The sequence below is a fragment of the Ovis canadensis genome, chromosome 26 (genome assembly GCF_042477335.2).
Source record: "Ovis canadensis isolate MfBH-ARS-UI-01 breed Bighorn chromosome 26, ARS-UI_OviCan_v2, whole genome shotgun sequence".
NCBI lineage: Eukaryota > Metazoa > Chordata > Mammalia > Artiodactyla > Bovidae > Ovis > Ovis canadensis.
This window is the reverse complement of record NC_091270.1, coordinates 29,494,123-29,506,414: the sequence shown is the minus strand read 5'-3', so window position 1 is coordinate 29,506,414 and position 12,292 is coordinate 29,494,123. Positions and strand designations below refer to the sequence as shown.

Below are 12,292 nucleotides of genomic sequence, written 5' to 3'. Positions count from 1 at the left end.
TCTTCTGCTTTGCGGGCAGATTCTTTACTGTCTGACCCACCAGAGAAGCCCTCAAAATAATGTCTACATTTCTTTAAAAGTAAATCTCCTACTCTGCTCCCCCCAGCCCCTTCCCCCGAGACCGAAGCTGGTTAAGTGAACATCTCTGCTCAGATTCTCCACTGGGACCTCCTGGTGGGCCTTGATTCCAGTGCTACTCACTGCTGTCTTCTCAGAACTGTGATTTCTTTACTGACATCGGGGTTAATAGTGTCAGAAAAATTATTTGCAGAGGAAAATGATTTTAGCCCTTCACAGCATCTTTGCAACACCTGCACTTGTGAAAGCTTTGTGAAGAGAATACACACAAGTATTTTCTATTTGATCATCATCACCAACTCTGTGCTTTACAAACACTATCAAGATGTCCCTGGGAAAGTCAGCCCTTCCAATGATCAACACAGATCACTGTAATGTTTATACTTCCAAGAGTAAACTGGACACAAACAACTGGGGTACTTCCAAGAGTCTGTGGAGTTTTCTTCTGCCTGTTTCTCTCCTGTCCCAGTGTACAATTCCAGCTAAGACAGGCAAGAACAGGTCTGGAAAACTTTCAGGAGTGTGCTGTATGTCATTAGAAGAAAAGCAGTAAGAGAAACAAGGCATTTCCTCCGATTCAGCATCCATGTCTGATTTATTTTTATACAACAGTGCCTAGAGTCCAAATTATTTGTGAAATCAATGGTCAATGACCACTGATAAACATTCCACCCTATCATAAAAGACTAATATTTCTTTTAAGTGTTTGTATAAAATATTTTGGGCTTTCCTAATAGCTCAGCGGTGATAAAGAATTTGCTCGCCAAATGCAGGAGACGTGGGTTCCATGTCTGGATTGAGAAGATCCCCTGGAGAAGGAAACGGCAACCCACTCCAGTATTCTTGCCTGGGAATCCCATGGAGAGAGGAGCCTGGCGGGCTGCAGTCCACGGGCTCACGAAGAGTTGGACACGACTGGAACAACTGAGCATGCACGCACGCATAAAATATTTTTAAGGCTTTCTCATTTCACTTGACATCAGAGGTTGGCAAACTTCTTCTGAAAAGGGCCAGAGAGTAAATATTTAAGGCTTTGTGGGCCACGTACAATCTCGGACACATATTCTTCTTTGTTTTTGTCTCTTACAACCCTTTAATGATGTAAGACCCATTCTCAGCTAGAAGGCTCCACAAAAAGAAGGCTGTGGTCTGGGATTTGGCCCTTGGGCCATAGTTGGCCCACCCTGCTTTTCAAGTATACTAAAAAACCATAATTACATAGTATGGTCACACTTTGACGAAAGAAAAACACTTCCAACTGTTTTGCGTGTTTTTCTGTAATTTTTTAAAAAGTAAACTAAAATTTTTTAGAACAGTTTTAGATTTACGGAAAGCAAACAGTTGGTACAGAGTTTCCATACATCCCACTCTCAGTTTCCCCCACGGTTAAGCTTTTCAAATCCGTGAACCAATACTGATACACTGTTATTACCTAAGATGCAGGTTCCCTTAGCTTTAATGTGGTGTCCTTTTTCTGCCCCAGGATCCCATCGTGACACCCTACTGCATATTCATCCGGCCTTCCTAGGCTGGGACAGCTTCTCAGACATGCCTTGTTTTAATGACCATGTCAGTTTTAAGGAATACTAGTCAGATAGTTTATGAAATGCCCTCTATGGAGATTTGGTTGGTGTTCTCCTCATGATTAGACTGGTTTTCTGGGAGAAAGACCACCAAGAAAAAGTGACCATCACATCGTATCAGTGGTACCTCAACATGACTTATCACTGTGGACATTCACCGCAATCGCCTGGCTGAAGCTTTGGCGGCACACTTCCTCTAACTGCCTTTTTTTTTTTTAAACGATTTTAATTCTTACCATATATTACTAGTTTAAAGCTTTTAAACATCAAATCATCGAATAAGCTGGCTGTTTACATACACACAGATTATGATTCATTATCTATGCAATTCACATCTATGTCTCTTAGAATATCTTATCCAAGATGAAGACAAAAAATTAATATGTACCTTATCAGTATTTTCTACTTTTAATTCACCCTAACTCTTCTTCCTCTGCCTGTTGGGAGACACAAAAAGGTGGGTACAGTAGCAAAGGCTAAAAGGCTAGGATACAAGGAGAAAACTTGGGTCATATCCAGACTATCAAAACACGGAGGGAAATGCAAATCAAAACCTCAGTAAGGAAATTCCCCCAATGGTCCAGTGGTTAAGATTCCATGCTTGCAAGGCAGGGGGCATGGGTTTCATCCCTGGTTGGGGAACTAAGATCCCATATTCGGCGAGGTGTGGCCAAAAAAAAAAAAAAAAAAAAAATTACAGTAAGATACTAACTCTACTAGCTCATGTCCACTAGAAATGTTCAAAAAAAAAAAAACAAAACAAAACCAAGCATTGGTAAGGATGTGAAGAAACTGGAACACTCACACACTGCTGGAAGAAGTGAAAATGATGCAGCCACTGTGGAAAAAGAGTCTGGCAGTTCCTCATGAAGTCAAACATACAATTAACACATAACCCGGCAGTTCCACGTCTAGGTATTTTATCCAAGAGAATTAAAGACATATAGTCATATAAAAATCATGCACAAATGCTCATGGCAGTGTTTATTCATAGTAGCCAGAAAGCAGAAACAATACAAATGCCCAATAGCTGACGCATGGGTAAACAAAGTGTGGTATATCCACACAATGGAATATTATTCAAAGTCACAAAGAGGAATGAAATGCTGGTACAGGCTACAACGTGAATGAATCTTGAAAACCTCATGCTAAACATGAGAAGCCAGACACATAAGGAAATATACTGCATTTCTCCATTTATAATGCCCAGTTAGGCAAAAACATAGAGACAGAAAGGAGATTAGGGGTTTCCAAAGGCATCAGGGGTGGAGGAAGAATGGGGACTGAACTCTTAATGGGTACCAGGTTTCTCTTTGAGGTGATAAAAACGTTCAGGAATCACATAATGATCACAGTTGCACAACACTATGAACACACTAAAAGAAAAAAAAAAAAACAACAACCTCTGAACTGTGCACTTTAAAATGGCTAATTTTATGTGATGTTTTTATCGCAGTAAAAAATAAATAGCTGGGGAAAAAAACCCACTAAAGACACTGAAAACATTCTGAAGCTATATATTTGGGGAATCATTTTTACCTACAACTTACATACATAGTCAGTTCAGTTCAGTTGTTCAGTCATGTCCGACTCTTTGTAACCCCATGTACACCAGGCCTCCCTGTCCATCACCAACTCCTGGAGTTTACCCAAACTCATGTCCATTGAGTTGGTGATGCCATCTAACCATCTCATCCTCTGTCGTCCCCTTCTCCTCCTGCCCTCAGTCTTTCCCAACATCAGGGTCTTTTCCAATGAGTCAGCTCTTCACATCAGGTGGCCAAAATATTGGAGTTTCAGATTCAACATCAGTCCTTCCAATGAACACCTAGGACTGATTTCCTTCAGAATGGACTGGTTGTATCTCCTTGCAGTCCAAGGGACTCTCAAGAGTCTTCTCCAACACCACAGTTCAAAAGTATCTATTTTTCTGCGCTCTGCCTTTTCTGTAGTCCAACTCTCACATCCATACATGACTATTGGGAAAACCATAGCCTTGACTAGACAGACCTTTGTTGACAAAGAAATATCTCTGTTTTTTAATATGCTGTCTAGGTCATAACTTTCCTTCCAAGGAGTAAGTGTCTTTTAATTTCATGGCTGTAATCACCATCTGCAGTGATTTTGGAGACCAAAAATATAAAGTCAGCCACTGTTTCCGTGCCTTTAAAAATCCCTTTCCTTTTCTTTATATTTCTGTGGTGATTTTTCCAATTAAAAGAGCTTTAAAAATGGATGAAGAAATCAGCCCAAAATTCAAATAGGAAATCAGTTCAACCAGTTTCAGTCCAGTTCATGGGACTAGGGCGGTACACAGGACCAGGGCCAAGTCTCTAGGGATCTACACTGTATCAGGGCTAGAGCAGTTCAAGTCCCACCTCGGCTCCACGAGGCTGGCTACACTCCTCTACAGCGGGGACATGGTTTTCCTACAGACGTCCACGCAGAAAAACTACCCACGTGCCATCCGTAGGGCAACATGTCCAAGCCCCAGAGGCAGGTGGAGCACGACCCACCAGAGCTCACCCACAGAAAAGTGAGATCTTGGCTTGCAGGCCATGTATCATAGTGTCTGATTATGTAGCTCACAACTTAAGTAATTTGTTGCTAAAAATCAACCAATTGCCTATGCATAAATAATAGTCTTTCTTGGAAAAGGCAATTCTTGTCCTGAGAGTTCTAACAAAATTAAACTGCAATCTATGGACCAGTAAAATTCAGGGGAGAAATCTCAGTTGTGTACTCAGCAACCACAGCTCACTCCAGCAAGCGTCACAGCCTACTGTTGGAAACAAGAAGTATTTCTGCTGGGAACTTTTGGAGGACAGCACAGTTATATTTAAATTAGGGCTTCCCAGAGAGATTTTAAAAAAAAAGAAAAAAAACCTTCTTCTAAGAACCTCTCCACACTTCAAATACCATAATCACTCAAATCACAGTAAGCACTCTGGCACTCAGAGTTGGACAAGGCCCGGAGAGGGACAATCCCCAGCCATCTATGACAAGGGCGACTGTGATCAAGACAGTTGGGGCTGATTTTCTGTTCTTTGCTCTCATAAGTAATTCACATATTTATGCTGTTAGTCAAAATGCAGAGGCTTAATGTTCTCATTATTTTTAATCTAACTGGAAAATCAATTGTCTCTGGTTGTTGGTGGTTATGGGTATAGTTTTTGAAAACCCAACAATAAGAAATTGGAAACGAGAGTGGCTCCACTTGCATTCTTTCATTAACTTGACAAACTTTCTTCATCGAGCTCCCCAGGTGGCTCAGTGGTAAAGAATCTGCCTGGCAACGCAGGCAATGCTGGTTCAAGCCTTGGGTTGGGAAGATCCCCTGGAGGAGGGCATGGCAACCCACTCCAGTGTTCTTGCCTGGGAAATCCCATGGACAGAGGAGCCTGGTGGGCTATAGTCCATGGGGTTGCAAATTAGTCTGACATGACTTAGCGACTACACAACAACAGAACCAATGTTCATTTAACACCTACCAGATACAAAGGACAAAGAGAGTAATATTGAAGAATTCACACTCCAGCAGTAAGTTGAGAAAAATTACTTGCTTTGACTTTGAAAGAAAGATAACATAGAGTTTCCACAGAGCCTAACCAGGTGCTGGTTAGGCCGGGTGTGGAGAGCCAAAGGTAACTTAGACGCTGGTGATACCCAGCTGACATCCTCTTCCTATACCCCGCTCCCAATCCCCAGGATTTTTCCCCACCAGTCAGAAAGCACAAGTTGCTCGACATCTGACGCGAGCCATAAACCAAAGATTGTGGCCCATCAACCCGTTTTAACGTAAAGTGGCTTTGCCTGCATGCGTGCTAAGTCGCTTTAGTCGTGTCCGACTCTTTGTGACCCCATGGACTGTAGCCCGCCAGGCTCCTCTGTCCATGGGATTCTTCAGGCAAGAATGCTGGAGTGGGTTGCTGTGCCCTCCTCCAAGGGATCTTCCCGACCCAGGGATCGAATCTGAGTTCTTAGTCTCCTGCATTTGCAAGCGGGTTCTTTACCAAGTCGCTTTATGTGGTGATAAATCTTTTAAGTTCAATGAGACAAAGTTACTGTAACATCCAATTCGAGGACAGAAAATGAACAGAATTCCCCTGGGAGTTTGTAAAACCACTCATCCTGGCCCTGATGCCTGTTTGCCTTAGCCATCTACTCCTCCAAGAGGCAAATAAATCCAACATTCCACCTTTTTCTCCTTCATTGAATAGGAGAAAACATGGACTAGCTTTTTTTTTTAAAGCACCAGGCCATTTGGCCATGATCTATGGCCCACCATAAACACCATTTGGTGTGGTCAAAGGGGGCCTATGTTGAGCAAAATAAGAGGTAAGTGAGGGTCAGACTTGCAAAAGAACAGTTGGTCCACTTGGGGTGGGGTGGGTTGCCAAGGAATCATGGACACGGAGGAGAAGTTTTCCCCGGGGACTCGGGGAAGGGGAGAGGAAGGGCAAAGTCAGGGTTGTTACAGTAAAACTGTAATCTATTCACATTGATATGGAGCCCTTAACTCTTCCCCAAACTGAACTTCTAACGTGCTCAAGAGAACATTGAACTGCTAAGTTCTAGCTGGACCAGCTCTGTGGTTCAGTGGGGTCAGCCTGACGGGTCCCCAGCCCACATCCCAAGGCATTCACCCTGTGTGGCGAGCTCAGGCATCAGAGAATCCTACATAGTTGACAGGATCCTCTTAAGACCAAGAAAAATGGGTCATGTGAAAATAACTTAAGTGTCCATCAACAGATGAATAGACAAAGACGACGTGGTATATATATATATATACATATATATATATATATATATACACATATGTATGTATATATATAATGAACTATGACTCAGCCATAAAAAAGAACAAAATTTTGCCATTTGCAGCAACGTGGATGGACTTGGAGGGTATTTCACTAAGTGAAATAAGTCAGATAGAGAAAGATAAATACTATATGATATCACTTATACATGGGATCTAAAAAAATACAACAAACTAGTGACTACAACATAAAAGAAGCAGACTCACAGAAACAAACTGGTGGTTACCAGCGTGGAGGGGTGGCAACACAGAACTGAGAGAGTGAAAGGTATAAACTACTGACGTAAGACAGGCTGACAGAGGTACTGTAGAACATGGGGAATATGGGCAATACAGTGTATTAACTATACATGGAAGCAACATTTAAAAACTGTACAGAATGGAAAAAAATTATATGAAAGTAAAAAAGAAAAAAGACTGGTCAATCAGCCGAAAAAATCAACCTTAGGCAAAGAGGTTGTCTGCCACGCAAAGACCCCTGAGCATGCCCAGATGTCCAGTAAGCCCAGAGGGATGACAGCGGACACAGACTCTCCAGTCGGGTTCTGTGGCTGCAAATTCCCACTCCACGTGTCACAGCAACGGTCCCTGTGGCTCCATTTCCCCAACTGTAACTGGAAGATAAGAACGACACCCACCTCTCAGGATGACTGGCAGGATAAAATGAGATCCCAGTTAAAGAGCTTAGTGCGGAGGCTACCACACAATAAACACTGAGAAAATGTGTGTCAGAACATCTGTTCTTTCCAGGGCTGCCCTGAGCGACCAGTGGGTTCCTGAACTAGAACGACAACACTCCAACTACTCCTCTTTGGCTGGGCCCTCATCATGGGCACCCAAGATACCCCTATGGGGCAGGTGGTATGACCTTCATTTCAGAGGTGAAAAGGCAGCTTCAGAGGGGTTCAGATACTCATCTGAGCTTTTTTCCAGCTAATAAAGGTGGAGCAATGAGACCTCTGATCATGCCACAGCAGAGTTTGCATTGTCATCGACCTCCAAAAGCTTAAAAGCATTTAAAACAATACTGCAATATGTTAAAATCACCATTGATTTAATAAAATTATGTTCCTATGAAATCCCCCATTCTTCCTCCAAGATATCTGCATAATTACCTATGCAGTCAGAAATACCTTACAGATTCTGGTAGACCATAAAAAACACAAAATTATTTTTCTGAACATAAATATGGGTAAATAATCATAATGGCTTTAAAAGTTAAAAAGTACTGCAGACCCACAGTTTATCAAGTCACTTTTCTTCCAGGATTTCTCATTTGATCCTGTAAAAAGAAGGGGTGCACTCCAATTGACCTGTATGACACCTCTGCCCATGTTTGGTAAGTGTGTAACAAAACTGCCCACAGCTTCCTTCAAATAACATCTCCGACCATCTTCTACACTAGTGAGCAAGACCATATAGACACTTCACTGCCCTAAAAGAAAATACAACCAAATTTAAACTGAGTATATCAGCTCTGACTCTGATCTTGCAGAATATCTTTAAAACTCTTATTATTGATATCCAGAAATATTTATAAGCAGTCAGATTTACAAATACTTAAAGGTACAACAGCTTCAAGAAAAAGTGGAATAATAACAAATCACCTTAGTCAAAACTGTCCCCATCAAATGAAGTGGTTACACATTTCCTGAAAACAGAGTTCATGATAATTGTTAATCCATTAACAATTTAAAATAAAAGACATGCTTAACTTGTTTAAGAAGTGGTGATAAAGATAAGCCAAGCCATATAATTTTACTTCACTTTCTATTTGCTTTACCCAGGCATTACCTAGTCTTGTAGTCCTTATTAGTAAACACAAGAGAGATGATATTAACAAATCATGTAAACTGAAGCAGAAGAGAACCTCAAATGCCTAAATATTTCAAGAATGCATTGAAATTTCAATAACCTGAAACTCCAAGTATCAGAAAGCAGAAAGAATGACCCTACGACTATTAAAGTCAAGTATTTATACAGGTGCCTTAAAAGCCACTGTTGGGTGCACACCATCATCACTGACATTTACTATCTGTTAAGTAGTTTCAAAGTGCAATAACTGGCTTGGAGCGTGAAGTTTATGACAACAGCTAACACGCCTGGAGAGACTGTGAAGGTGTGATGCTTGTCATAACTTTCATCAAGCCAGTAACAGGCAACCAGGGTGGAGCAAGACACGACCTCAGCACAGGTGTCTTTTCTCATTTCAAGAGGGAAACCTAAACTGATACCTTCATGGATAATTTAACAAGGATTGCTCCATAAATTTATAATGCCACTTGTGACTTTCTTATAACTGCTCTTTAATAGCATTCAAAAACAATATTCTTAGGATAAAAGTAACTGAGAACATAAAGTAAGAATAACACACAAAGGTGGAAAGAAAATTCAGAAATGATAACCACCCAAGATTTGGAATTTTCCCTAACAGTATACTATTTAAATTTATAAGTAGGAATATTTCCTTAATAGACAGTTTACAAATTTACTATTAGAAATCTTTCCTATGATTCTTCTAAAAATCTAACTGTGAGACATTTTCTTTTTCAGGGTGAAAAGAAAGATGGAAGAGAGAAACAATGTTTGTGAACATTCACCTAAACTTCAGCTCCTAAACTTCTTAGAATGTCATGTTTTTCCTCTTTGCTTCTGAGCAGGAATAAAAAGTGTGTTAAAAACTTAAAGGAACACATGCTAAGCTCAAGTCCGCCAATTCCTCAATAACCAAGGTTCAGTTCTACGGTTCATGTCACCACTTCTTATTTCAAAACAGAATCTGTCTTTTCAAGATCTGGGAGGCAGTTCAAGTATTCAGGTGAAGATAAACGCCAGGCAGCAAACCCCCAAACAAGCGTCTCCAGAATCTGAGGGGCAAAGTCAATTGCACCCACCAGCCGGGTCCAGCAGGGAAGGGCTCCCGGACCCCCTCCCTCCACGCCCCGGGCCTCCGGCCTTCTTGCGGGCGCGCCCCGGGTCAAGAAGTGCACTCGAGGCTGGAAGCCAAGAACGGCCCTCAGAGATGCCACAGGTGGCCTAGCCAGTGGGTGACCCCCCCCCCACCTGGCGCTCGGGCCTTGCTCCTCTGGGAGGCCCCGGGCCCCGCCCCGCCACCCAGGCCGAGTGTGCCCTCCAGCCTCCATCTGGTCAACTGCGGGCGGAGGCGGGCTCCGAGCAGGGCTCAGGTGGCCCTTCTGGGTCCGTCAATCGGACACAGCGCTCGCCCAGGGCATCGATCCCACCCTCGCCTTCGCGCCCCGAGCGCCTCAAGGTCCCGGGGCGCTCGGGTAGGTAGTGGCCAAGGGGGAGCCCGGTTGCGGCGGCTCTCCGCGGGCCCCTCGGGCCAGGGCGCCTGGCCGGGCTGACGCAGCCCCGGCTCGGGCGGAGGGTCCCAGCGCCTCCTCCCCGGGACCCCTCCCGGCAGCAACCCCCGGGGGCAGGCGACGCCCCGCGCGCCCCACGCCCCCCGCGCCGCGGGCGCCGCCGCTCGGCCGGGTCTCCCGGACAACAGCCGCCGCCGCGCTCCCGAGGCAGGTCCCCGCGCCCGCCCCGCGGCCCGGCCGCCCACCTGTCCCGGGGGTCGATCCAGCTGGTCCTCCGGGTGTTGTGATCGATGTAGAAGACCTTGCCGTCGTAGTCCCTGGCCTCCTCCCAGCCCCGGGGTAGCGGCAGCTGCCCGCTCCCGGCCCTCCTAGGCATGGTCGGCGGCCTCGCCGGCGGGCGGCGCCTCCATAGGGGAACCGGGCGCGGGACGCGGCGGGAACGCGACTGCCCGGGCCCGGCCGCCGCACCCCAGATCCGGGCGCCGGCGAGGGGTGGGGGCCCGCGGGGCTGCGGCGGGGGCCACGCGAGGGGACTGGGGGCGTCTCAGGAAACCCTGCTCTCGGCCCCGCCGGGGATCAGTCCACCATGTCTGCGTCGGAGCGGGCGAGCTAACCCTCCTCCGCCTCCTCCTCCTCCTCGCGATCGCCGCCGCAGCCTCCGCCTCTTCCTCCTCCTCCTCCCCGTCCCCCTACGGCCGCCGAGGGTCGCGGCGCCCAGGCTGCCCGAGTCGCCGCCGTCTGGGCTCGGATCCGGGAAGCTCGGCAGAGCGGCGGCCGAGGCGGCGACGGGGCTCCTCATTTGCATGCGATTAGCATGTGTCCGCCCCTCGGCACGCCCCTGACCCGCCCTCACCACCCCTCCGGACCAGCCCCGCCCATCGCCCCGCCCCCCCCCCGCCCGGCTCATCTGCATGCACATTCCTCGCCGCCACATTCCAGGGCTTAACCCTGCCGCTCCCGCGGCTCTGCGCGCGGGCCTGGGCGCCGGCCGGAGCCGGGCGTCAGCGGCGGCGGGGGAGGGGAGCCGCGGGCCAGGTGGGAGGGAGGCGGACGGAGGAATGCACGGCTCGCTGCTTCCTCCGGACTCCCGAAGTCTCCCTACGGCCGAACGCTTGGGGTTTATTTATTTTTTAAGAGTTTCGGGTCGGAAAACTAACGAAAAAGCGCCCCGCAGCCCTCTCCTTCCACCTCTTTCTGACTTCCAGGGAAACTACAAGACTTTGCCCGAGAGGAAGGGGGTGTGGGGAGGCTCCCTTCAGAAGCAAAAGGTCCCGGCAAACAGCGAGGGCACAAAAGGGTCCCTCGCGCGGCGCTCCGCACCCCCTCTCGGTTCCCCGGGCGGGTCCCGTGGCGAGGGGTGGGGTAGAAAGTGTGAAAAGCCCCGCCGGCGCCGGAAAGCGCGTCCGGGGGCCTCTGCGAGGGCGCCCGGCTCTTCGGGAGCTCCGAGGGGCCCTGCGGGCCTCGCGGCGGACAGCGAGGGCGAGTCCCGAGGTCCGAGAGCGCCGCGACCCGCCTTGGCCCCTGAGGGGCCCCGCCGGGAGGACTCGGGCCAGACCCGGAGAAGCCGCTGACCACCCCGCCCTGGTCGTCGTCCACGTCCGCTCGGCCCGCGCGGCCCCGCGCTGGACGTGCCCGCCCCGGGCACCCAGCCCCTTCCGTCCGCCCCCGCCCCGGGAAGTCCCCGGCCCCGAGCCCAGCCGCCGCCCGGGGAGGTGTGGGCGAGCGCGCTGGAAGGAAACCGCGGCGGCCCGGCCCCTGGACGTGTCCGGGAAGGAACGCGGACTTTCTCTCATTCCACAAGTATTTATTCAGCAGCTACTAAGTCCTGGTCGGCCCGGACGTCGGGCTCCGGGCTGGACTGGGTCACGGGCAGCAGGCCTGGCAGGGCCCGGACCCACAGCATTTGCGCCCCCCAGCCTTTCCGTCTGAGAGGGAGCCTCCCAGTCCCCCAACTCCTCTCCAGCCCGGCCTGCACCACCGTCCCCACCATTCAGAGTCTTCCGGGTTACTGAGCAGCTGCTTTTATAGTGGGGGGCGGGGGCGGGAATCAAGGAAGACCCTGGGGATCGGTCTTTCACCACTAGGTGTGAAATCGCTTAATCCTGCCGCCTTATACGTAGACTTTTTCCCACCTTGCGCCGGACACAGCGCACAGCAAGGGCTTTCAGGGTGGGGGTGGGGGTCTGCAGCCGCGTCCGCCTCCCCTCCTGAATCCACCCACGGGTAAGGAGGTCAGGTTAATTGAGGTTCCCCAGGGCGCGGAGCTGCCCCCGTTAGTCTGGCAGCCGCCTTGGAGGTGGGGACGGCCTTTGGTCCTCTAGGCCGTCGGGGTGTCAGTGGTCCATCTCCAAGGAAGAGGAGGTTGGTCCCGCAGAGTAAGGATGGAGGCTCGGGGGCTTGGAACAGCTTCGTGGTGAGGACTGGACCTGCCTTCTCGGGCGAGGTTCTTAGAGGGGTTGTATCCGTACCTGGAGCATCTGAGTAGAAAC

The 12,292-nt window shown here is 48.4% G+C and overlaps 1 protein-coding gene and 1 long non-coding RNA gene across 3 annotated transcripts in view; one reads left to right on the top strand and one right to left on the bottom strand.

Moving 5' to 3' along the window:
- The window catches only part of WWC2 (WW and C2 domain containing 2), a 148,914-nt gene extending 137,492 nt beyond the window's left edge, over positions 1–11,422 (bottom strand). The window contains exon 1 of the mRNA XM_069573191.1: positions 10,049–11,422. Within this exon, the coding sequence (XP_069429292.1) occupies positions 10,049–10,179 (131 nt within the window). The 5' untranslated portion in view covers positions 10,180–11,422. The remainder of the gene's footprint in view (positions 1–10,048) is intronic.
- Positions 10,837–12,292, top strand: part of LOC138431053 (uncharacterized) — a 72,323-nt gene continuing 70,867 nt past the window's right edge. Inside the window, exon 1 of one of the 2 annotated variants that reach the window (XR_011253511.1) lies at positions 10,837–11,603. This is a non-coding gene — a long non-coding RNA (uncharacterized lncRNA). Of the gene's footprint in view, positions 11,604–11,810; positions 11,888–12,292 lie in introns of those variants that run through there. The other variant, XR_011253512.1, reaches the window with a different exon arrangement.